Source organism: Pelophylax lessonae (genome assembly GCF_965119305.1).
Source record: "Pelophylax lessonae genome assembly, chromosome: 3".
NCBI classification, from domain to species: Eukaryota; Metazoa; Chordata; class Amphibia; order Anura; family Ranidae; genus Pelophylax; species Pelophylax lessonae.
The window spans coordinates 594,502,387-594,525,798 of NC_138770.1; the positions used below are offsets into that span (position 1 = coordinate 594,502,387).

The window sequence follows — 23,412 nt, forward strand, 5'->3', positions numbered from 1 at the left end:
TAACCCTCCATTTATCACCAGCAGCATATATTTACGTTTTCTTTGCTCGTCTGTCACTCCATTCAGTATGGGGTGCTTGAACATGAATTGCTAGACAGTGCCACTACAGGCATTAGAAAGGGCTTATTTTAAAGCTCTTTTACAACTTGGTAAAATATGTAAAATCTCAATGTTCATAGCTTGGCCTAAGAGCAGCTTTAAAGGCTTTTCCAGTTTTTTTGTGCTTTTTGACTGTTATGATGGCTACACAAGAACATATTATAGAAATATAGTGAAGCATTGGTAGAAGTCAAATGTACCTGCAAAAAAGTGCTTACAGGCTCCTTTGAAATTATTCAGTTTTGTTTTTTTGGTATACCTCGTAGTACTGCTTCTCATGTACTAAGCAAGCTCATCATTTGGGGCTGTATTTCTATATTCTGTATTTCTTTAATGTATTGTCTGCATTCTTAACCCACCTGCTTTTCATCTAATGTTCTCCGTGGTTATTGGTGTTTGACACATTCAACCATGTCACCTATTACTTACTATTTCACATATGTAATTTTATCTACAATTCTGCCTAACATACTGTGTAAATTCAAAATGGCTCTAAGAGCTACTAAACTCTGGCTCTTTACTTTGGCAGACTTTGGTCCTAACTAAAAGTAGCAACTGATTGTCGGTCTTCTCTAAGCCTTTTTTTTTTTTTTTTTTTATACTTATGAGTTCCGGCCCTTTTTTCTTTGCATAGAATGATTTTCTTCTGGTGTATAACCCATGTAGTTATTAGTTCCAAGACAAAATGCATCTATTGACTGCTGTGCTCTGGCAATCTCTGCATATTCCATACCTGATAATTCTCTGCTTACTTAGTTTTACTTGGTAAAACTGTTATGAATTTTATCATTATCAGAACTAACTGTAGCTTTTTTCCCTCTTTATAGGACTCTCCTTTTACAAATGCAGGAATGGGATCAAACTTGAATCTCCTGGGAGAAGTAGAATGTGATGCCAGTATAATGGATGGAAAATCTCTGAGTTTTGGAGCAGTTGGATCTTTGAGTGGTATGCTTCATATACAGTAACAGTTTCTTATACCTCTCCTGCCTTGTGGTAAGATCTGTGCGCTTGAATTCCCAAGTGGTCTCAGTCTTACCACCGAATATGTGATTTATTTTTTGGTGAAAGCAAGAAGAGGAGTTAGTGTTGTTTAAACCAAATACAAAGAGAAACGTTTTTGGATTTTTAATGTTGTTCTTGATCGATACAGTGCATCTTTTTTTTTTCCCTCATCATATATATTAGCTACTTGGTTGGTCCTGTCTTTTCTAATCCTCTCCCTCTTTCACTGTCAACAAAATAGCAGCCAATTCTGTGGCAGCTGTGTTGTCCACATCCTGCTCATGCTACACAATCTCCCATTTTCAGTCCCTTCACTTTCCTCTATTCAAGCTGCCCCATGTGACATGTTACAGCGGGGAGACGGCTCAGAAGTTGGGACTGTGGACTGCACTATGATAGTCATCATTGATAGGTGATTCCTCTCCCTAGTCTCATGGTTCACACAAAGCACATACTTTACCATTCGTTCACATATTGCCTTTGCCAGCAGAGCTGCTGGTAAAAGCAGACTATGAACCACCCCTAAGGCTTTTTGTGAAACAGGAGACCGGTAAACTAGGGAGAGGAATACCCTATTAATCATGACTCCCTGTGTGAGAACACAGGGAGCCTTGCTGCCACTGTATTGAAGTCTACTGTAATGAAGTTGCAGTTTGCATCCAAGGACTCTAGCTAGCTCCACACAGCGATCACAAACATAGTGGTGTGGAGCTAGTAAAATGAAGTCCCCTTACTGCAATGTACAAGGCATTAAAAAGGTATCTAGAAATAGTTTTATTAAACTGTGAGACATGCATCCAGATCTAATACTATAGAAACATGATATAAAGTCAACAATGCATGATATAAAACAAAGCAATGGGTTTAATATCACTTTAGCCTCTTCCCGCCCAGCCTATTGTAATATGATGGCTGGATGGGAGCTCCTTGGATCCAGGAGGACATCATATGACGCCCTCCCAGTTGTGCACCTGTGTGCTCCTGCAGCAGTGCTGCAGCTTGATCTCTCACACACTGTATGGACCAGACAGAGCAGATGACAGATTGGTGTACCAAGCCAGCTCCAGCATCATGCTATCGATCACAGCAATCACATGACAGTTGTTCACCATGAATTGCTTTCATTCATAGCCATTCATTGTGTACTATTGTGTTGATGTCTGTGATTGATCAGAGTGATCACATGGTACAGCCAGCCATTCACAGCGCACTGTGCCATATAATAGCTGTGGGCAATCACAGCTGTCCCAACAGTACATAATGGCTATGAATGAATGCTATGCATAAAAAGGATTTATTTAAACCAATAATCATTGTTAAAAGCAATGTGTTAAAAAAAAAAAAATATATATATATATAATGTATAATATATATGTATGTATGTGTTTTTTTTTTTTTTTTTTCACACTGTCACCAGTCAGTATCCCTGATCACCACTACTACATTAGTAATATGCTGATGCTGTACTGCTCTATTGACAGTATGTAAAAAAAAAAGTGACAAATTCACCTTTTAATAAATACCTCAGGCAGTCTACTTTCCAAAAAGGATCATTTGAGGCTATTTGTACTGTCCTGGCATTTTAGGGCCCCAAGAAATTAGATAGGCATTCAGTACATCAGGACTGATCAATTTTCATATATACACTATCTCACAAAAGTGAGCACACCCCTCACATTTATTTTAAAATATCTTTTCCTATGACAATACTGAAGAAATGACACTTTTCTACAATGTAAAGTAGTGAGTGTACAGCTTGTATAACATGTAAATGTGCTGTCCCATCAAAATAACTCAACACACAGCCATTAATGTCTAATCCGCTGGCAAGAAAAGTGAGTACACCCCTAAGTGAAAATGTCAAAATCGGGCCCATTTAACCATTTTCCCTCCCTGGTGTCATGTGACTCGTTAGTGTTACAAGGTCTCAGGTGTGAATGGGGAGCAGGTGTGTTAAAATTGATGTTATCGCGCTCACTCTCTCACTGGAAGTTCAACATGGCACCTAATGGCAAAGACCTCTCTGAGGATCTGAAAAAAGAATTGTTGCTCTACATAAAGATGGCCTGGGCTATAAGAAGATTGCCAAGACCCTGAAACTGAGCTGCAGCATGGTGGCCAAGACAGCAGTTTAACAGGACAGGTTCGATTTCAGAACAGGCTTCGCCAAAGGACCAAAGGAGTTGAGCGCACGTGCTCAGCGTCCTATAGTTGTTTTTGAGAAATAGACGTACTGCCAGCATTGCTGCAGAGGTTGAAGGGGTGGGGGGGTCAGCCTTTCAGTGCTCAGACCATATGCCACACACTGCATCAAATTAGTCTGCATGGCTGTCGTCCCAGAAGGAAGCCTCTTCTAAAGATGTACAAGAAAGCCTGCTAACCGTTTGCTGAAGACAACCAGACTAAGGCCATGGATTACTGGAACCATGTCCTGTGGTATGATCAGACCAAGATAAACTTATTTAGTTCAGATGGTGTCAAGTATGTGTGGCGGCAACCAGGTGAGGAGTACAAAGACAAGTGTGTCTTGCCTACAGTAAAGCATTGTGGTGGGAGTGTCATGGTCTGGGGCTGCGTGACTTCTGCCGGAACTGGGGAGCTACAGTTCATTGAGGAATCCGTGAATACTAACATGTACTGTAACATACTGAAGCAGAGCATAATTCCCCTCCCTCCGGAGACTGGGCCGCAGGGCAGTATTCCAACATGATAATTACCTAAAACACACCTCCAAGATGACCACTGCTTTGCTAAAGAAGCTGAGGGTAAAGGCGATGGACTGGCCAAACATGACCCCAGACCTAAACCCTATTGAGCATCTGTGGGGCATCCTCAAACGGTAGATGGAGGAGCGCATGGTCTCCAACATCCACCAGCTCCGTGATGTCGTCATGGAGGAGTGAAAGAGGACTCCAGTGGCTACCTGTGAAGCTCTGGTGAACTCCATTCCCAATAGGGTTAAGGCAGTGTTGGGAACGAATGGTGGCCACACAAAATATTGACACTTTGGGCCCAATTTGGACATTTTCACTTAGGGGTGTACTCACTTTTGTTGCCAGCAGTTTAGATATTAATGACTGTGTGTTGAGTTATTTTGAGAGGACAACAAATTTACACTGTTATACAAGCTGTACACTCATATATGTATGTATATATAAATACACACATAGTATCTCCCAAAAGTGGGTACACCCCATTTTTTTTTTTTGGGTGATTCAGTGTTACATGAAAAGATATAAAATATTCACAAAAATGTGAGGGATGTACTCACTTTTGTGAGATACTGTGTGTATGTATGTAAAAATATATATATAACAAAATCCAGAGAGAGTGCTGCACATAAAATCCTAGAAACATGTCAAAAGTATGTAAATATATACCTTGTTGGGGTATAGCCCTCGCACCACTGGATGTGAAAGCCTATATGTTTTAGTACGTTCTAAAATCTATGTAGAGCAGATTTGCAGCAGCTGAAGAGTAGGATAATGAATGGATGAAATGGCCTCTAGTAGAGAAACCAGCCTCAGTGCTTGCCTAAGTGTTTATAATCCAAAATAAGTGAATTGTGCTGTCTGTGCACATGCATCAAAAATTAGTGAGCAAATGCAACAAATTACAATCACCTACTGTGCAGTAATTATTGAATACATTATTAAATTGCTGGTAAATTATGATATGAATGCACAAGTGAATATAAAAGAAGTATAAATTGTAAAGTATATAAACAAGGAGTAATAAATTAGCAAGTGCAATCGTGCAAATTGATTAATTCAAAGTGCTCAGTGCATGTAAGGTGAATTTACAAACAGTCTTTTGAATCAATAGAAGAACAATTCATATGTAAACACAGTCTATAAAACTAAAGTGCAGGTGCTGAAAATAAGGTGCTCTTCCCCTTCAGCTTGCAGTTGAGCTGACTTCCATCCGTGGGACATGCTCCACACGTGAAAAAGATTAAATCACTCACCAGATGAGGTGGGTCCAGACTGCCATATAGCAGCATGACCATAAGCGCTTGTGTGATATCCCCCACTGGATTAAAGTATAATGGATCTGATCTGGTAACTTTTGCCTGTGTCTGCAGGCTTCCTAGATGTCTTTTTCTCCAATGGGGGTCATGCAAGGAAGCAAATGGAATCCAGATAGTGTAGTATTCCAATGGTAAAAAGTTTATTTCCCATTCAGGGTATAGCATGTAAAGTAAATAGCATAAAATCCATAAAAAGTATAAAACAATGAACGAGGTGCGTGGCCGTCACTGTAAACGGGTGGGCTAGAGCAGAGCGCAGTACCTGCAACTGTGAGCGTGTACCTTTCCGGTTTGCGAGCCACTCGGCTCCCACGTGACGTCACTACGTGCGTTCCAACTTACGCGTTTTGTCAGCACGGTGGCGTCTTCAGAGATGGGAGGGCACGTAGTACATCGCTGCTTTTATTTTCAATTACCACCCCCGAACTCCACCCCTTCATTGCATCCCGGAATCAGCATTAGATCTCTCACAGCTGGCCACACTGCTATACAGAACATCCAGGCTGCATATAACATTACAGGAAAATGTATAAATAACTAAGCTGCATATAACATTACAGGAATTTTTTAAATGAATGACACAAACTATAGTTTATATGAATATCCATATCCTCTATTTTTTTAGCCATTTAAGTATTCTTTAGGTCATTCCCAGTGTATCAATGTTTGCAACGATAGGGTGGTCATTCCACATAACCGCAGCTTTAAGTACTAATGAACTATAATTCCATCCCATATTTGTACTTAAATCTATATCAACAGCATATATAAAACATATATTAAAATATTTAATCATAATAATATTAGGTATGCCCTTCTCAAATGAATGCAATACCTCCTGAGATAATTTGTCCTATAGAAGGATTTATAAGACAAATTATTTTTTTAATACCTCTAAAATCACCTGTCCTATAGTAGGAAGTAGATGGGGTGATGAAGAAAATATGTATTTTAACAGTACCGCAAACAAATGACAACAATGCCAAAACAATTCCCATCTACCTCTCAGATATTATTATATGGACTTATCATAAGGAGGAGCAGATTGGATATGAAAAATATTATTCTACCACTATTTTCCCTATCTGTCTCTAAAACTGAATTTGTGTGAAATACTGGGAAATATCCCAAATATGGGATTATATTATAGTTCATTAGTACTTCTAAAACACCCAAGCTGCGGTTATGTGGAATGACCACCCTATTGTTGCAAACATTGATAAGCTGGGAATGACCTAAAGAATACTTAAATGGCTAAAAAATAGAGGATATGGATAGTCCTATAAACCACAGTTCATTTAAAAAATCCCTGTAATGTTATATGGAGCTCAGATATTTATACATTTTCCTGTAATGTTCTATGCAGCCTGGATGTTCTGTATAGCAGTGTGGCCAGCTGTGAGAGATCTAATGCTGATTCCGGGAAGCAGTGAGTGGGGGTGGAGTTCGGGGTGGGAATTGAAAATAAAAGCAGAAATGTACTACGTGCCTTCCCATCTCCGGAGACGTCAGCGTGGTGACAAAACGCGTAAGCTGGAACGCACGTAGTGACGTCACGTGGGGGCCGAGTGGAACGCAAACCGGAAGGTACACGCTCACAGTTGCAGGTACCGCGTTCCGCTCTGGAAATAAACATTTTCCCATAGGAATACTACATTATCTGGAGTCCATTTGCTTCCTTGCATGACCCACATTGGAGAGAAAGACATCTAGGAAGCCTGCAGACACAGGCCAAAGTTACCCGAAAGGATCCATTATACATTATCCAGTGGGGGATACCACACAATCGCTTATGGACGTGCTGCTATATGGCAGTCAGGACCCACCTTATCTGGTGAGTGATTTAATCTTTTTCACGTGTGGAGCACGTTCCATGGATGGAAGTCAGCTCAACTGCAAGCTGAAGGGGGAGAGCACCTTATTTTCAGCACCTGCACTTTAATTTTATAGACTGTGTTTACATATGAATTGTTCTTGGACATTTTTCTTCTATTGATTCAAAAGTTTGTCCATTCACTTTACATGCACTGAGCACTTGGAATTAATCAATTTGCACGATTGCACTTGCTAATTTATTGCTCCTTGTTTATATACTTTACAATTTATACTTCTTGTATATTCACTTGTGCATTCATTTCATAATTTTCCAGCAATTTTTAGTAATTTAATAATTTATTCAATAATTACTGCACAGTAGGTGATTGTAATTTGTTGCATTTGCTCACTAATTTTTGATGCACATGCGCACAGACCGCACAATTCACTTATTTTGGATTATAAACACTTAGGCAAGCGCTGAGGCTGGTTTCTCTACTAGAGGCCATTTCAAAAGTATGTCATAAGTATCCCCAAAAACCATTTCAGGCTTTCATGCTTGCGCCCTTGTTCTGACAGAAACACATCTAATGACTTTTAGCAATTGCGCAAACAATTGCATTTTGCATTCATTATTCAGTATGCAAGGAGATGGTTTTACCGAGTCAGGTCAGTTACCTCCCATATTATCAGAACCATCCAAGTATTCTCCTATTGTTACAAAAAGATATACAAAATTACACAAATTACAAAATATATTACACAAATTACAAAATATATTACACAAAACTTTCAAGTAATCTATACACCCAATGCAAAAATCTACATCTGTATCACATAACAAGCAAAGTGTCATTTAGAAAAAAGATAAAGATCCAATTCTGAATTTAACCCTTTAGGCTGTAATGTATTAAGGGAATCAATCCACTGCACCTCACGTTTTCTTAGTAAAAGTTCACGATCACCACCTCTCCTATTTTTTATTTTTTGTATTCCAATAATAATCATGAATTTATTTTGGGACACTGAATGTTTCTTCTCTACAAAATGTTTAGCTAGGGGAAGCTGAACTAGTGTATCACTAATGGAATATTTGTGTTGGGGAATTCTATCTTTTGGCTTTTTGCGTGTTTTCCCCTACAAACAATAAACTACACGTACACTTGATAATATAAATTACATAGGTTGATTGACACGTAGTGATTTTTTTTTTTCAAGCCATATTATGTCCCCTATGAGGATGTGAGAAATGTTTGCCTTTTATCGTAGAGTTGCATTGAGAAAACGTAAACCTGGATATGGGCCAGTGTTACGTGGCCCAAAGAATATAACTAAAGGACTAGGTGCAATATAATGGTCTGCTTTTACTAGTCTATCTCGCAGTGTTCTGCCTTTTCTATAGGAGGGTAAAGCAGGTGCATGGAATTCTGTAATAAAAGGGTAATTTTCTCTCAATACAGTATAGACCAATGTCTCCATATGATCTTTTGTATCTGGGATGAGAATGGGTGAAATGGAGACACAAAAGGTATTCTTTTTCCAACATTTTTTTCTATTATTCATATTGGACAAATTTATGTCGTTTTTTTTTTTTTTTAATCCATTTTGAAGGATAATCCCTCAGTGTCAATCTTTCCTCCATCTCCTCTAATCGTTTTTTATCGTTCAACTGGATTGCTCACAATTCTGGTTATTGGAGATAACTTCCTTTTAGGGATCGATTTAAAATCACCAATAGGTTGAAAGCTCCGAAAGTGCAATAATTTGTTGCGATCTATGGATTTAACATACAGATCGCTCTCAATTTTACCATCATTAGTATCTAAATTAAGGGATTTCTGTTGAGCTGTATGTGATATATTACATTTTAAACCAGGTATTAAGTAATTCAGATCATTAAACAAAAGTAGCGTTCAATTTCGCCACCACACACAGCGAACGCGTCATCAGTGAACCTGTACCATACCTGGAAATTTTTCCAAAATCATTTCCATAAATGAATGACTTTTCTATCATGTTCATAAATGTGTTGGTGTATGGAGGTGGAACCTTGGAACCCATCGCAGCCCCTTTAAGCTGTAACTAGTGTGTGTCTTTAACCTTCTCCCACCTGGCCACTGCACATAAACGGCCGGCTGGGATCTTCCTCCTTCTGAGTGGACGTTCCTGAATGTACACAGGCGCGAGATCCTGGTGTTCCTGTGTCCCCCAGACACAGTGCAACACCGCTCGGCCAGAGGGCTGTGTGATTGGCTCTCCTGATAACATGACGGCTGTGTCCAATCACAGCCGTCATGTAATGTAAACACAGCCATTGTAACAGCGTTTAGCTCTGCGTCTCCTCACATAGAGCCTTTCAGTGAGGAGGAGGAGAGCAGATTTACAGCACTTTTACACACTGTTCACCCAGCTAGTGTTCCCAACACAGTGTCCTTAACACAGTGAAAAAACACCTGTCGTACATCTTGTCTGTGATCATCTGCCACATCTTGTCTGTGATCATCTGCCACATCTTGTCTGTGATCATCTGAAGCACATCATCTGCCACATCTGTCTGTAATCATTTGCCACATCTGTCGTGATTTGCCACATCTGTCTGTGATCATCTGAAGCACATCATTTGCCACATCGGTCTGTAATATTTTTTCACATCTGTAATCCTTTGCCACATCTGTCCGTGATCATCTGAAGCACATCATCTGCCACGCATCTGTCCCAGTGAACATAATCTGTCACGCATCTGTCCCAGTGATCAACATCTGTCACACATCTGTCCCAGTGATCAACATCTGCACACATCTGTCCACATGGCTAAAAAATTATCCAGGGCCTTCAAAAATGTTATAGGTACTAAGGAAATATGTGAAATGTATGCCTTTAGAACACCTGACGGTGCTACTTGGATGTTGGACCTCTGTATGTGGTTGGCTGTGTAGAAGACTCACACATGGTCAGGGCTGTGGAGTCGGAGTCGAGGAGTAGGAGATAATTTTGGGTACCTGGAGTCGGCAAACAATGCATCGACTCTGACTCCTACTAAATTTAGATTGGAATTAAAAAAAAAGCAAGTTTAATTGTCCCAATTCACAAAAAGTTATAATTAATGACTTCGTATAAGGAAACTTATAATTGAGGAGGCCAAATGTAAAAAGGAAGAACTACAGAAAGTTCTGAAAGGACGTTTTGTCTTCCTTTAAAATGGATGCATGCACACGTCACAGAGTCAATTATTTTGCTATTAATGTTAGATTTGTGGATGAAAATAAAACAAAACAATAACACGGACCCTCGGATTAAAGGACACTTAGGCACATCACACCAGTGATTACCTTCAGAAGTTAGTGGAGGGTGTTCTAGAAGATTTTGAAATGACAAAGGAACAGATTTTATGTGTTGTGACCGATAACTCTTCTAACATGTTGAGCACAATTGAGAAGATGAACGCAGATGAAGAAGGTAACAAACAGATATTAGTTAGAGGAAGACCGCTCTGCAAGTATTGGAGAAAGTTTAGAAACTGAAGAGAATGCTGACATTTTTTTTAGACAACTTTGTTGAAGAAGCATTGAAGCTTGCTACTATTCATCATATGCGATGTGCTGTTCATACACTGCAACTTGCCATAAGAGATGGATTAAAAAATCGCCATGCAGCTACCCTAATTGGCAAATTACTGCAAGTAACTGTTGCAGCCAGGGCCCCGAAAACAGATGCAGTTTTGAAAAGACGTGCAGGTAAAGGAGCCATTTTGGATCAAACAACTCGCAGGGGAAGCACTTATTTAATGGTGAAGCGTTTGCTTGAACTTAAAGACTTCATAGGAGAAATGGTAAATGAAAATCTTGCATTAACTGAAAGCCAGTGGACACAAACAAAGAGCTTGAGAACCTTCTTTCTCACCCCTTCACTGTCACCAAGAGGTTGCAATGTGACGATCTAACCCCGGGTAAATTCCTCTTGGAATGGAAGAGCCTGTTATATCGCCTGAACAAAAATGGAGGGTTAATAGCTGAGGGCATTGCATCTTCAATGATGAAAAGAGAGAGTCTTTTGCTTGAAAATGAAATGTTGTTAGCGGCTATTTATGTCGACCCAATGAGCCGACTTTTGTTGCACAGTGAACAGACTGCTACTGGGAAAAAGGCCCTCTATGATGTAGCAGTTCGCATGAAGGGATTACGACCTGAAATACCTCCACAGGATGAAGTTCTTTTAAGCAATAGTGGTGGCTCAGGATCATCTTCTTCAAATGAAGAATTAGACTTTGATTCCTTCTGAGACAAAATGGAAGTTGCTAAAGGAAAGCGACGTTGCATAAGCTTTACAGAACCAGTAATTGTCCAAATAAAGAAATTCCAACAGGAGTTTTATAAAGCACTAAAAGAAGTTGAATAGTATGATCCATGATGGTCTTTAGGAGCATGGTAAGGAGGAGGAGCATACATGGTGACCCTTCATCTCCACCCATATGGTAGGCCCTTTCTTCCCCATATACATCTACGGAGTGCATATGCAGTGTACAGTAAGAGTGGACCCGGGCAGGCTATAGGACAGCGCACAGGGTAGAGAGGATCAGCCGGAGAATCCTTCTGGTATCCGGAGGCATCAGAGGCGATACTATACCCAAGGCTTGTCACCCCTGCAGGAGTAATCATTTCTGGTGAGTGCGGCATAGGGGTCATGGGGAGCACTGAGTGATCACCATAGCCAGCACCTTAAGGAATTACTGGAACACCTGCACTGAAGTCACCTTGTTGGGAAATTGTTTCTCTCAGAGTTATTTGTGACAGTCCTATTTCTGCTCTGTGGATTATAAACTATTGGACATTTATTGTGGGACTGTGTACATCCAGCTTCAATTAATTTTTGATCTCATTGATTGAAAGTGGTTTTTGTATTTTTATATATTTATTCCTGCACTTACCTCAGGTTTTATGTGGGATACCCTGCTGTTTTATAAGTTTATTATTATATATTGAGTATCTCTTGGCATCCTATTGGTTTATGACGCATACACTGGTTACTTTTTTCATTTGATTGTTACTAATATTTATTGATATAACTTTATCACATTTTTACACGGATTCACTTTTTTATCACCCAATTTGATATTTCACATAATTATATACACTTTTTGGATATAGGTATTTAATACCTTATTTATCCACCAATTTTTTTAATACCAGTTTTTAATATCAGCTTTTTATCTCACTGATTATTTACTTGCACTACAGCACTTTTTACACCAGGTCACTGATTATTTATTTGCACTATAGCACTTTTTATCTTAACCAATTAGGAAGCTATAGGCAGCGCCATAACCTCCCTCCTATTCTATCACTGTACTATTAATCCTAGGATTATAGTCTCAGAGGTAGGCTGCAGCCAGCTATAACAGGAATTTAAAATATCCTAAGCGCGGATCTTTTACTTTTTCACACATGTGGTATTGCCATACTCGGGAGGAGTAGCAGAATATATTTTGGGGTTAAATTGCAAGTTTATCTATGCCATGTGTAAGAAATAACTTGTGGGGAAAAAAAACAAATAAATTCTTCATTACCTAAACTATTGTAGGCAAATCATTGCAACTTCAGAAAACCAACTATGCTTCTCACTATATACCTTGGACTGTCATATTTTCAAAAAAGGGTAATTTGGAGGGGTATTTGTACTGTCCTGACATTTTAGGGCCTCAAGAAATGAGATAGGTAGTCAGTACATCAGGATTGATCAATTGTCAATGATACGTAGCCTAGCTTGTAGACTGTATAACTTTCACACAAACCTATTATCATACACTTATCAGGATTTTTTTACCATGACATGTAGCAGAATACATTCTGTCCTAAATGTATGACAAAATGTGATTTTATTGGATTTCTTTTAGAACAGAAAATAGTTTTTTTTTTTCAAAATTTTCCCTCTTTTTTTTCGCTTGTATCGCAAAAAACAAATAACCCAGTGGTGAAAAAACACCACAAAAAGCAAGCTGTATTTGTGTGAACAAAATGATTAAAATTTAATTTGGGTACAATGTAGCATGAATGAGTAACTGTCATTGAAATTGCGAGCGCTGAAAGCTGAAAATTGGTCTGGGAAGGAAGGGGGTGAAAGTGCCCAGTATTGAGGTGGTTAAATAAAAAATAGTTCTCTTAAAGGACCATATTTAACAACCTAGTGTTCATAATTAAAGGAGTCAAACATTTGTCAAGAAATCTAGCTAGTGGTGTCGTGACTGATTGCCTCCCTGACACAATTGGCTGCCCAGGTGGGTTTACGGGATCTTTGTGAATCTTTGGTAGCCTATATATAAATCCAGAGTTACTGGAGATTCCACACTCAAATGATTTAGTGTCATGATCTATGATTCCTTTTCCTATGGCTGATGTTATTGCATTTTTAATCCTTGCGTGCACTCAGAATACAGGACATGTCTTTAAAGATTTATATGTTTGTGCATCTGCCAGTTGTCTCAAAACCTCAGCTTCATACTTGGCCACATTCATAATCGCTATCATACCCTCCCTTGTAGGGTGGTTTGATAATTATATCTCACTGTGCCGACAAGGAAGATAATGCATCCAATCCAATTTCAGACAGATTGTTGGGTATATAATTCCTTGTAGTATTGTTCAACAGAAAAGATCCAATATCTTTGTCAACCTTTTTGATAAACACATCCACAGCTGAACAGGAGGTGGGAGGAGCTGACTGACTTTTAATTTTTTTTTTTTTAAATGTAAGTTTCTGATGAACATTGGCAATAGGTTCATTGATGACGTGTTTGCTGTGTGGTGTGTTGACAATGGAACCCTACTTTTGTTTAACGATTATTTGAATTACTTAATACCTGATGGTAGGGTGTAGCTAGCGTGCAAGCTGGATTGTTGTGTAGCTCCGGAGCTCTGCTGCCTAACCAGGGATTATAGCCCCAAGCGACTTCAGGAGGCCGAGATTTTAGCCGAGAAAGGTGCAGATTACCTCCTGGTCACAACACCAACATGCCCGGCTGCAAAAACTCACGGTCATCTTTCATCAGGCGGGTGGAGGAGGAAGACAAGATGGTGCCTGGTCTCCGTCCTCCTCACGAGGCAGCGCGCACTCACGAACAGGAATCTGCTCTGGAGACGCTCTCTGCAAACCTCTCCTTCACCTGCAGAGTCTACCCCACTGAGCAGAAGCCCTGCCAAATCCAAACCTAGGATGGATGATCATGGAGGAGCCCTGCGTGAGTTTACCAGTCCTGACTACCTGAATCATACCAGAGAATTACCATACTCCTATATTGTCTTTCCCAACTTCTAACCAACCGCTAATGGATATTACCATGAAAGACATGTTCGTATCACTCAGAGGCTCCCTACATACTGATATTATGTAGCTGACCAAACACTTTACAGAAGAAATTAACTCCCTGGGTGCCAGAGTGGACCATATTGAAACCAAGATGGATGAATTTGCCCATACTATACATGATCTAATAGATGCGCAGGATGAACAATCTGATTGCCAAAGGTGGATTAAGGCAAAACTGGTGGATTTAAAAGACAGATCTAGGCATAACAACCTAAAAATCAGGGGTATTCTACGCCAATATGTCCTGGATCAGTTTAAAACCTTGCTGCCAGATACGTCTGACTTGGAGTTGGTCATTGACATTATACATCGCATTCCGAAACAATCTTTTATTCCAGAAAAAGTGCCAAGAGACGTACTAATGCGCATCCACTTTTTCCACATAACAGATCAATTAATGTCCATCTGTCACACCCAGAGCTTGTTTCCTCCACCGTATAACAATCTACAATTTTTTGCGGATTTTTCCCAATACACTATGCAACTACGTAAGAAGCTAACTTCCATCACCAAAGCTCTACGTAACTACTCAATAACATACAAATGAGGAATCCCACCAATTTACTTGTGGTCAAAGAAGGTGAAAACCACGTGATCTCCGTTGAATCAGGTTTACAGCTCTTTACAACCTGGTGCATTGTTCCTGACTACTCACAGCAAGGTAGAAGAAACAACCTACCTCCAAAACCGGATACAGAATGGCACCAAGTGCCTCCAACATCTTCTGATGTTTCCTAAGTGCCTTCGCAAAAACCCACTCATTCAATCCTCCCTGGGTTACCAGATTAAAGTCTTTAGCCAGTAGACTGTTCCACCACACTACTGGAGCAGTTATGATTTCAACTACATACGGATCTTGGATTCACCCATTTAACCATATGTTATGCTACCTAGTTTTGGCTTGATTATGTTTTCTTATTTTTTTTCACTTTCATCTTGAGTAGGAGAAACTGTCGCAAACAATCCTACAACCGAAGATCCCTGATGTGTTAAGGAAAAATGTTGAATCAACTCATCTACGAATTAGTGCCGCCTATTAACTATGGATATCAAGTAAGTTATCTTTCTATAGTCCCCTGACCTTTTCAACCACTAACCTATGTCAGTGGTTATAAATGCTAGGGGTCTCAACCACCCCGCTAAGAGAAGGTCGCTCTGGAAAGAGGCTATACACCACACAGCAGATATACTGTGTGTACAGGAGACACACTTCCATCCGTTGTCTCTCCCACTATGCCTTCATTGCAATTTTCCACATACCTTTTCTGCCTCGATACCTGTAAAAAACAGAGGAGTGATAGTTGCTATAAGAGATACCCTGGCCTTCCAATTAATATCAAAAGTAGAAGACCCAGCAGGCAGATTGATCACTCTCATATGTGACAATAATTCCATTAGATATGATTATTAACCTACAGTTGCAAGAAAAAGTATGTGAACCCTTTGGAATGATATGGATTTCTGCACAAATTTGTCAAAAAATGTGATCTGATCATCATCTAAGTCACAACAATAGACAATCACAGTCTGCTTAAACTAATAACACACAAATAATAAAATGTTGCCATGTTTTTATTGAACACACCATGTAAACATTCACAGTGCAGGTGGAAAAAGTATGTGACCCCCTAGACTAATAACATCTCAAAGAGCTAACTGGAGTGAGATGTCAGCCAACTAAAGTCCAATCAATGAGATGAGATTGGAGGTCTTGGTTACAGCTGCCCTGCCCTATAAAAAACACACACCAGTTCTGGGTTTACTTTTCACAAGAAGCATTACCTGATGTGAATGATGCCTCGCACAAAAGAGCTCTCAGAAGACCTACGATTAAGAATTGTTGACTTGTATAAAGCTGGAAAGGGTTATAAAAGTATCTCCAAAAGCCTTGCTGTTCATCAGTCCACGGTAAGACAAATTGTCTATAAATGGAGAAAGTTCAGCACTGCTGCTACTGTCCCTAGGAGTGGCCGTCCTGTGAAGATGACTGCAAGAGCACAGCGCAGACTGCTCAGTGAGGTAAAGAAGAATCCTGAAGTGTCAGCTAAAGACTTACAAAAGTCCCTAGCAAATGCTAACATCCCTGTTAGAGAATCTACAATAAGTAAAACACTAAACAAGAATGGATTTCATGGGAGGATACCACAGAGGAAGCCACTGCTGTCCAAACAAAACATTGCTGCATGTTTACAGTTTGCACAAGAGCACCTGGATGTTCCACAGCAGTACTGGCAAAATATTCTGTGGACAGATGAAACCAAAGTTGAGTTGTTTGGAAGAAACACACAACACTGTGTGGCGAAAAAGAGGCACAGCACACCAACATCAAAACCTCATCCCAACTGTGAAGTATGGTGGTGGGGGCATCATGGTTTGGGGCTGCTTTGCTGTGTCAGGGCCTGGACGGATTGCTGTCATCAAAGGAAAAATGAATACAGGAGAACTTATGGCCATCTGTCTACCAGCTGAGACTCAACAGAAGATGGGTGTTGCAACAGGACAATGACCTAAAGCATAGAAGTAAATCAACAACAGAATGGCTTAAACAGAAGAAAATACACCTTCTGAAGTGGCCCAGTCAGAGTCCTGACCTCAGCCCGATTGAGATGCTGTGGCATGACCTCAAGAAAGCGATTCACACCAGACATCCCAAGAATATTGCTGAACTGAAACAGTTCTGTAAAGAGGAATGGTCAAGAATTACTCCCAACCGTTGTGCACGTCTGATCTGCAACTACAAGAAACGTTTGGTTGAAGTTATTTCTGCCAAAGGAGGTTCAACCAGTTATTAAATCCAAGGGCTCACATACTTTTTCCACCTGCACTGTGAATGTTTACATGGTGTGTTCAATAAAAACATGGCAACATTTCATTCTTTGTGTGTTATTAGTTTAAGCAGACTGTGATTGTCTATTGTTTTGACTAAAGGGCCATACACACTAAAATATTTTCTGAAGACTTTTTTTCTTTCAGTTTTACCTTTTCTATGTAGTAGGGCCTGCCAGATTGCATACAAATTGAAAGTGTTTAGGTTTGACCTCATATTTTATGGTTTTGGTAAGTCTAAAGGAAAAAGTCTTCAGAAAATCTTATAGTGTGTATGGCCTATTAGATGATGATCAGATCACATTTTATGACCAATTTGTGCAGAAATCCATATCATTCCAAAGGGTTCACATACTTTTTCTTGCAACTGTATATGCCCCAAATAACCACCAACTCCCTTTATGCACAAATGAATAAAGAAAGTGGATGAAATCGAACAAGGATCTTTATTACTTTGCGGTGACTTTAACCTTCTACCGGATCCCAACACCGATTCCACTACTTTCCAAATACGTAGTATAAGGTCACTGCAATCTTTTCTACATGACCACTACTTATTTGACGTATGGCAATGTTTACATACCACAGAAAGCGATAACTCGTAGTACTCCGTATCACATAATTCTTACTCAAGGATAGACTTGTTTCTAACTGATAAATGGCTCCTCTAGAAAATTCAAGATGTCGCAATTAAGGACCTTTTTTGGTCAGACTATGCCCCATAACCATACAGATTGCTGACTCCCTTGCACCACTATCTACCCTTCTGTGGAGAACAAACCAAGCATTGCTTCAAACGCAAGACATCAAGGATATTTTGGAAAGCAACCTGAAGGACTTCTTTCAGATTAATGCTGGTTCGGTTAAAGATCCATTCATGTTGTGGAATGCCCACAAATCCTTTGAGAGGCATATTCATCAAAGTTTGGTTCTAGGGTTAAAGAGGTTGTAAACTCCCCATTTACACTTCCGCTCATTCTAATCTGCCTAGAGAAAGCAATAGTTTGGTGCCTGTAAAAGATTGCTTACTTGTATAATCTTCCTGTAATTGCTCCTGTAAAAGTTGATGACCTCATCGGAGCATGCCCAGTTTGTCATTCAATTCACGGCACAGTTTGTGTGCTGTTTTGTTAACATAACAATGCCTGCTCTCCCTGTATGTGTGAAAAAATGGCCTGGCTATGAAGCTTCCTGCTTCCTTATCTCACAGGGGGAGTGAACAAGAGAGGTCACACAAGGGGAGGGGAAGAGAAAAACGGCACACAGAGACACAGAGTCTGCATTACACTGAGAGATTTCAGCCAAAGAATGCAGTAAGGGCAGAAATGACATCTGCAGAGGGAGCAGAAAGGAGGAGATGACATGGCGCAGCCCAGAGCAGGAAGAAGGAAAAAATTGAACTTAAAAAAAAAAAGGGATTTTAAGAAAGTTCTGATTTAAATATTTTATGTGTAATGTATTAATATTGTAATTCCTTTTAATACATTCTACATACATCTTGATTTTTATAGCTGAGTTTACTTCCTCTTTAAGAGGTCCAGGCAGCAGCATTTAGATTCCCTCCTCTCTGATATTGGTGCTATTGAAACAAAAAAACCTCAAACCAACTTCTGCTCTAAACACTCAACGTTCTACCCTTTTGAAATAACCTCCACAATCTTTTAATAGAATCCCATGACAGAGCTATCAGACATATAAAAATAACCCACTACACTAATGGAAACAAAGCTGGCAAATTACTAGCTAATAAACTACATGGACATAGAAGTAAAACAAAAATCTCCCATGTGTTTCACCCCTTCTCTGGTTCAAAAATATGTAACCCTCAGGAAATTGCTAAAGCATTAAGTACATAGTATATCTCTTTGTTTGACTTGAAAGAAGATTTCACTACCACCCAACCCTCACCAACTATGATTGACAATTTCCTTCAAATGGGTCAATCTACCCAAATTGTCCACTTCTCAACTACAAACACTTAATTCTCCCATTACCGAGTCGAAAAGACATAGAGTTATCGGTTCTTTACCAAACAACAAGGCTCCTGGCCCAGATGGGTATAGTGGGGAATATTGTGAATTATTTAAAAATATTCTTACACCTTACCTGGGTGACATTTACAAAACAGCTGCTGCCGCCCCCTCCTTCCCACAAGAAATGCATAAAGCACTAATAATTACATTGCAGAAACCGAGGAAGGTCCTGGATCTACCACAAAACTTTAGACCCATTTTGTTACTAAATATTGTCGTGAAACTATTGTCGTGACCTCGAATGCCACCAGGAGAGTGCTAAATGTTATTCATTACACGAACAGATCTAAAATGCCCTCTCTGCTTTTAGCATTGGATACAGAGAAGATGTTTGACCGCGTCCACTGGGGGTACCTGTCGAAGGTTCTACAAAAATTTGGATTTAATGTTCAAATATTCTTGGCCATTGTGACCCTTTTATATGCACCCCTCAGCCTAAGTGTATATCAATGGAATGCTGTCACAGCCATTCCTTATCACTAGCGGGACTCGTCAGGGATGCCTGTTGTCCTCATTAATATTTAACCTCCTGATGGAGCCTTTGGCTTCTAATATTTAACCTCCTGATGGAGCCTTTGGCTTCTTGTATATAATCCCACCCTAACATTCAGGGACTCGCAGTTGGTGGAAACTTCCAAGTCATCAGTTTATTCGCTGATGATATAATCTTAATGTTATCTAATGTTAAAACTTCATGGAGGTCTATAATGCTCTGCTGCTGATCCAAAATGTCTCATACTATAATGTAAATGTGACTAGATCGTATATTCTAGATTTGGGGACAAACCCAAAGATTGGGAAACATCTGATGGTTTCTTATCCTTTTATATGGAAGATGAAGGGATCAATTATTTTGGAATTGTCCTTACAAGAACTATTAATCTGCTTTATCAAGCCAACTATTTACCCTTCATAGCCAAAATGCAAACATATTTGCTGCAAATCTCTAAAACAAAGCTATCGTGGTTGGGGCATCTGGCAGCCTTCAAGATGCTGGTCCTACCTCAGCTACTATATCTCTCTTTAGATCCCTTCCTATCCTCCCCTCCTCCTAGTTTTCCAAAATACAGTCATCTGTTAACAGATTCTTATGGCAAAACATATGCTCCCGCTGCGCTTTTAGTAAATTAATGAAGCACAGGAGAGTTGGAGGCTTGGGACATGTGGTCCCTAAAGACTATTATTTAGCCGCTGTGCTAGTCCAACTGAGGAGCTGGTTTATACAACCCCAATACTCACCATCTTCTCTCCCAGCTACCGTTTTAGCAGCTCTTAAAGCTTGGAACTATTTAAAATCCGCTAAATAAAACGAGCCTCTAACCACTATCCCTATTTCACTAGAAATCTGCAATCTAGCTATTCCGAATATAAATTTTAAAGAATGGTTAGAAGTTAGGAGTGGTAAGTGTACAAAATGTATTCATATCAGATACGCTCAAACCTTTTAAAGTTTTACAAAGAGAATTTAGCCTAAGGAACTCTAAAGGAAATGTGTGCATCCTGTATATTATTGTATTTTATTTTGTATGTATCGCACACTGCACTTATTGCGCACACAGGACAAATAATGTTTTCATTACATATTTGCATTCTTTCGAGTCCTGATTAGAATTAGCCTGCCTATGTTATGCCCCTTGTTACCATAAAAGTACAATTGTAATAATAATAATGTGATCCCTACGTAATCATGTGTATAAAAGCCTTAAATTGCATCAAAACAGAATGGTTATTTTGGAAAGATGCGGAGTGTATCTTTTTGTGTCTGTTCCCGACTGCAGTAGTTATTAATTTGAAACCACTAATCAATATGAGGATAGGAGTTGCCTATCTATAAAATGTCCAGAACAGCGACAAAGAACAATATACCTACATGCAGATAACCTCTTTGTTGAGACAGTTAAATGGGGCATCTCTGTGTTGTATGCTATGCTATAAATCTATAGTTATTTCGCCAAATCAGCTTCATATATAGCTTGGGGGAAAAGATGTGGGTACGAACTACACACCTGAGTAATGGCAACACGCCATATCGCCAACTTATTCCTACTCCAGGAATGAAAATATGTGGGAATTAATGCATAAAATCACCTTACGTTGGTACCTGACACCGTATCGATTATCTAAATTCTACCCACACATCTAATCTCTGCTGGTGGAACTGCGGCCAGGTAGGTACACTATTTCACCTATTAAGGTCCTGCAAAACATTGACCAAATACTTGCCTTTATATATTTCAAACCATTTCAGAAATCACCAAAATCCCATTACAAATATCCCCTGAAATGGCTATACTGAATTTAGGCATAGAAGATATTCCCTTCCCTTTTAAAAATATTACAGTTAATATCTTGTTGGCTGCCAGACTCACCTTGCCGAGACACAGGGGGTCTCCCTTGACCCCAGCATTCCATGAAGTAATAACTCAAGTCCATTAACACTATACTTATGAGAAAATGTTTTCATTGTCTTCAAACTCTAGGAACTCTGTTAATAATAGCTGGAAACCATGGGTAGATTGGTATGAGAGGGAAAATTGCAAAATGTAATAGCAAGGCAAATTGACCATATGGTAGTATTTCTTTTGACTATCTGACACATTTTGGATAATTGACGGCATCTCTGACTCTTTGTTATCCCTTTTCTTTACTATTGATTGTGCTTGGCTTTAACCTTCTATTTTGTTACTGCTTATGCAATATCTCCAGTTGTGGGCTGAGGCCTCTGTGTGGTCATCTGGAGCTTAATGTACCAAGCCTTTGCACTAAATTTTCATGTTTTGTGACTTGTTTATGTGAAAACTCCAATAAAAACTTATTCAAATTAATAATGGTAAAATTGAGAGCGATCTGTATGTTAAATCCACAGATCGCAACCAATTATTGCACTTTAGGAGCTTTCACCCTATTGGTGTTTTTAAATCGATCCCTAAAAGCCAGTTATCTCGAGTAACCAGAATTGTGAGCAATCCAGATGAATGAGAAAAAAGATTAGATGAGATGGAGGAAAGATTGACACTGAGGGGGTTATCCTTCAACATTGATTAAAAAAGAACATCATAATTTGTCTAATATGAATAATAGAAAAAATGTTGGAAAAAAAAATATCTTTGTCTCAATTTCACCTATTCTCATCCCAGATATAAAAGATCACTTGGAGACATTGATCTATATTGAGAGAAAATTACCCGTTTTGGAAAAGGTAAAATACTGCGAGATAGGTTAGTAAAAGCAGACCATCATATTGCACCCAGTCCTATAGTTACATTGTTGGGGCCATGCTACACTGGCACATATCCATGTTTATGTTGTTCTCAATGTAACTCTATGATAAAAGGCAAACCTTTCTCACATCCTCATAGGGGACATAATATTGCTATAAAAAAAATCCACATATGCCAATCAGCTTATGTAATTTATATTATTAAGTGTCCGTGTGGTTTATTGTATGTAGGGGAAACCACGCAAAAAGACAAAGATGGAATTGCTTGACACAAATATTCCATTAGGGATAAGCTAGTTCAGCTTCCCCTAGCTAGACATTTCATAGAGAAGAAACATTCAGTGTCTCAACTTCATGAATATTGATGGAATACAAAGAAATAGGAACGGCGGTAATCGTGAACTTTACTAAGGAAATGTGAGGTGCAGTGGATTCATTCCTTTGATAAATTACAGCCTAAAGGGTTAAATTCGGAATTTGATCTTTATCTTTTTATCTAGACAAAAATACTTTGCTCGTTATGTGATACATATGTAGATTTTTTGCAGTGTGTGTGTGTAGATGTATTACTTAAGATTTTTCTTATTTATATATTTTGTAATTTTGTATATCTTTTTAACAATACTTGGATGTTTCTGACAATTTGGGAGGTAACTGACCTAACTCCATCCAGCAAATCCATCTCCTTGCCTACTGAATAAAGAATGCATTATGCGATTGTTTGCTTAATTGCTAATAATTGAATAGTTGGTCCTAGTGGTATAGAAATTGTATTTAAATGTGCTATCGTTTTTCAATGTGTTCCTGTCTGAATAAGGGGGAAAGCCAAAACTGTTTTTGGGGATACTTATGACATACTTTTGAAATGTTTGTCTGATTTGGACGTTTCTAAATAATTTGCCTAATTTGCCTTGCACTCAAAGGATTGCTGTAGTGCTGTTCTCCTCATCTGATTTATATATATATAATGTGAGAGTGTGTGTATGTGTGTATATATATATATACACAGTGCCTTGCGAAAGTAT

At 39.1% G+C, this 23,412-nt stretch overlaps 1 protein-coding gene across 2 annotated transcripts in view; it reads left to right on the forward strand.

The window, feature by feature from the left end:
* The window catches only part of TASP1 (taspase 1), a 499,277-nt gene that overhangs the window by 115,379 nt on the left and 360,486 nt on the right, over positions 1–23,412 (forward strand). For both annotated transcript variants that reach the window (XM_082249835.1, XM_082249834.1), the window contains exon 5: positions 927–1,047. In XM_082249835.1, coding sequence (XP_082105961.1) covers positions 927–1,047 — 121 coding nt within the window. The remainder of the gene's footprint in view (positions 1–926; positions 1,048–23,412) is intronic.